The sequence below is a fragment of the Aplysia californica genome, unplaced genomic scaffold (assembly GCF_000002075.1).
Source record: "Aplysia californica isolate F4 #8 unplaced genomic scaffold, AplCal3.0 scaffold00251, whole genome shotgun sequence".
NCBI lineage: Eukaryota > Metazoa > Mollusca > Gastropoda > Aplysiida > Aplysiidae > Aplysia > Aplysia californica.
The window spans coordinates 128,480-129,643 of NW_004797521.1; the positions used below are offsets into that span (position 1 = coordinate 128,480).

Sequence of the window (1,164 nt, forward strand, 5' to 3'; positions counted from 1 at the left end):
CCCCCCCACCGTTGTGTTTTCCACGTTACAAAGACACCCCCAAAGACGAGCGACTGTCTCTGAACCACTTTTCTCCTCGACATTTCCTTATGGATGTTTGTCCTGGGCAAGTTCGGAAGTACTTTTTTTTTTAAAGCAAAAACAATTGAAAGAAATGCGAGAAGTTTGATGTTTATTTTTACATTTTCTATCTCTGTAGATAGTTCATATCGCGCTCTCACAACGATCCACTTTACGACAAGTTTTGAGAATTTTTTATTGTTCCACCTTCTCGAAACTCTTTCTTCCAACATGACCAGGACGCAGATTGAGGCTATGGTCAAGGCTTTCAGTTTGTCTTCTTTTTCATGACCTTTGGCAGAAACAGCACAGCAAAGACGAGTTCTTTTGTCTCTGATGTAAAAAGTAACAACAAATGGAGTTAGGTGGATTGTTTGTGACGCCGACGATAGTTTGTTGTGGAGTCCCGCCACGTGACGTCACGCCCACCCCTGTGGTTATCTTCAGGCGGGACCAGAGAACTTGCCCTGGAACAAGATGCCCCCGTTGTTGAGGTCACGGAGCAGGAAGAGGAAGGGTCTGTCCGCCCGGAACACGACAGGCTCCTCCTCCGGGCCCAACACTTCCACAGCGGAGAACCTCACCATGGCAACGGCAGTGGCAGCGGACGCCGTGGATCCTTGCTCCGTCACCTGCGAGGTCACCAGTGGCTGGGTCAACGGTTTGGTGTTTGCTTTTGTGTTGTGTTGCTTTCTGCTCACCTCTATCACCTAACACAACACATCTACTCACCTCAATCATCACCTTACACAACACATCAGACTATCTGCTCACCTCAATCATCACCTTACACAACACACCAGACTATCTGCTCACCTCAATCATCACCTAACACAACACATCAGACTATCTGCTCACCTCTATCACCTAACACAACACATCCACTCACCTCAATCATCACCTAACACAACACATCCACTCACCTCTATCACCTAACACAACACATCCACTCACCTCTATCACCTAACACAACACATCCACTCACCTCTATCATCACCTAACACAATACATCCACTCACCTCTATCACCTAACACAACATATCCACTCACCTCTATCATCACCTAACACAACACATCCACTCACCTCTATCACCTAACACAACA

At 46.8% G+C, this 1,164-nt stretch overlaps 1 protein-coding gene across 1 annotated transcript in view; it reads right to left on the minus strand.

Annotated features, from left to right (window-relative positions):
* Window positions 1-157: 157 nt before the first annotated feature.
* Window positions 158-1,164, minus strand: part of LOC106012052 (serpin B3) — a gene marked incomplete in the record, with an annotated part of 9,718 nt that continues 8,711 nt past the window's right edge. Inside the window, 1 exon segment of the mRNA XM_035970311.1 lies at window positions 158-692. Coding sequence (XP_035826204.1) covers window positions 504-692 — 189 coding nt within the window.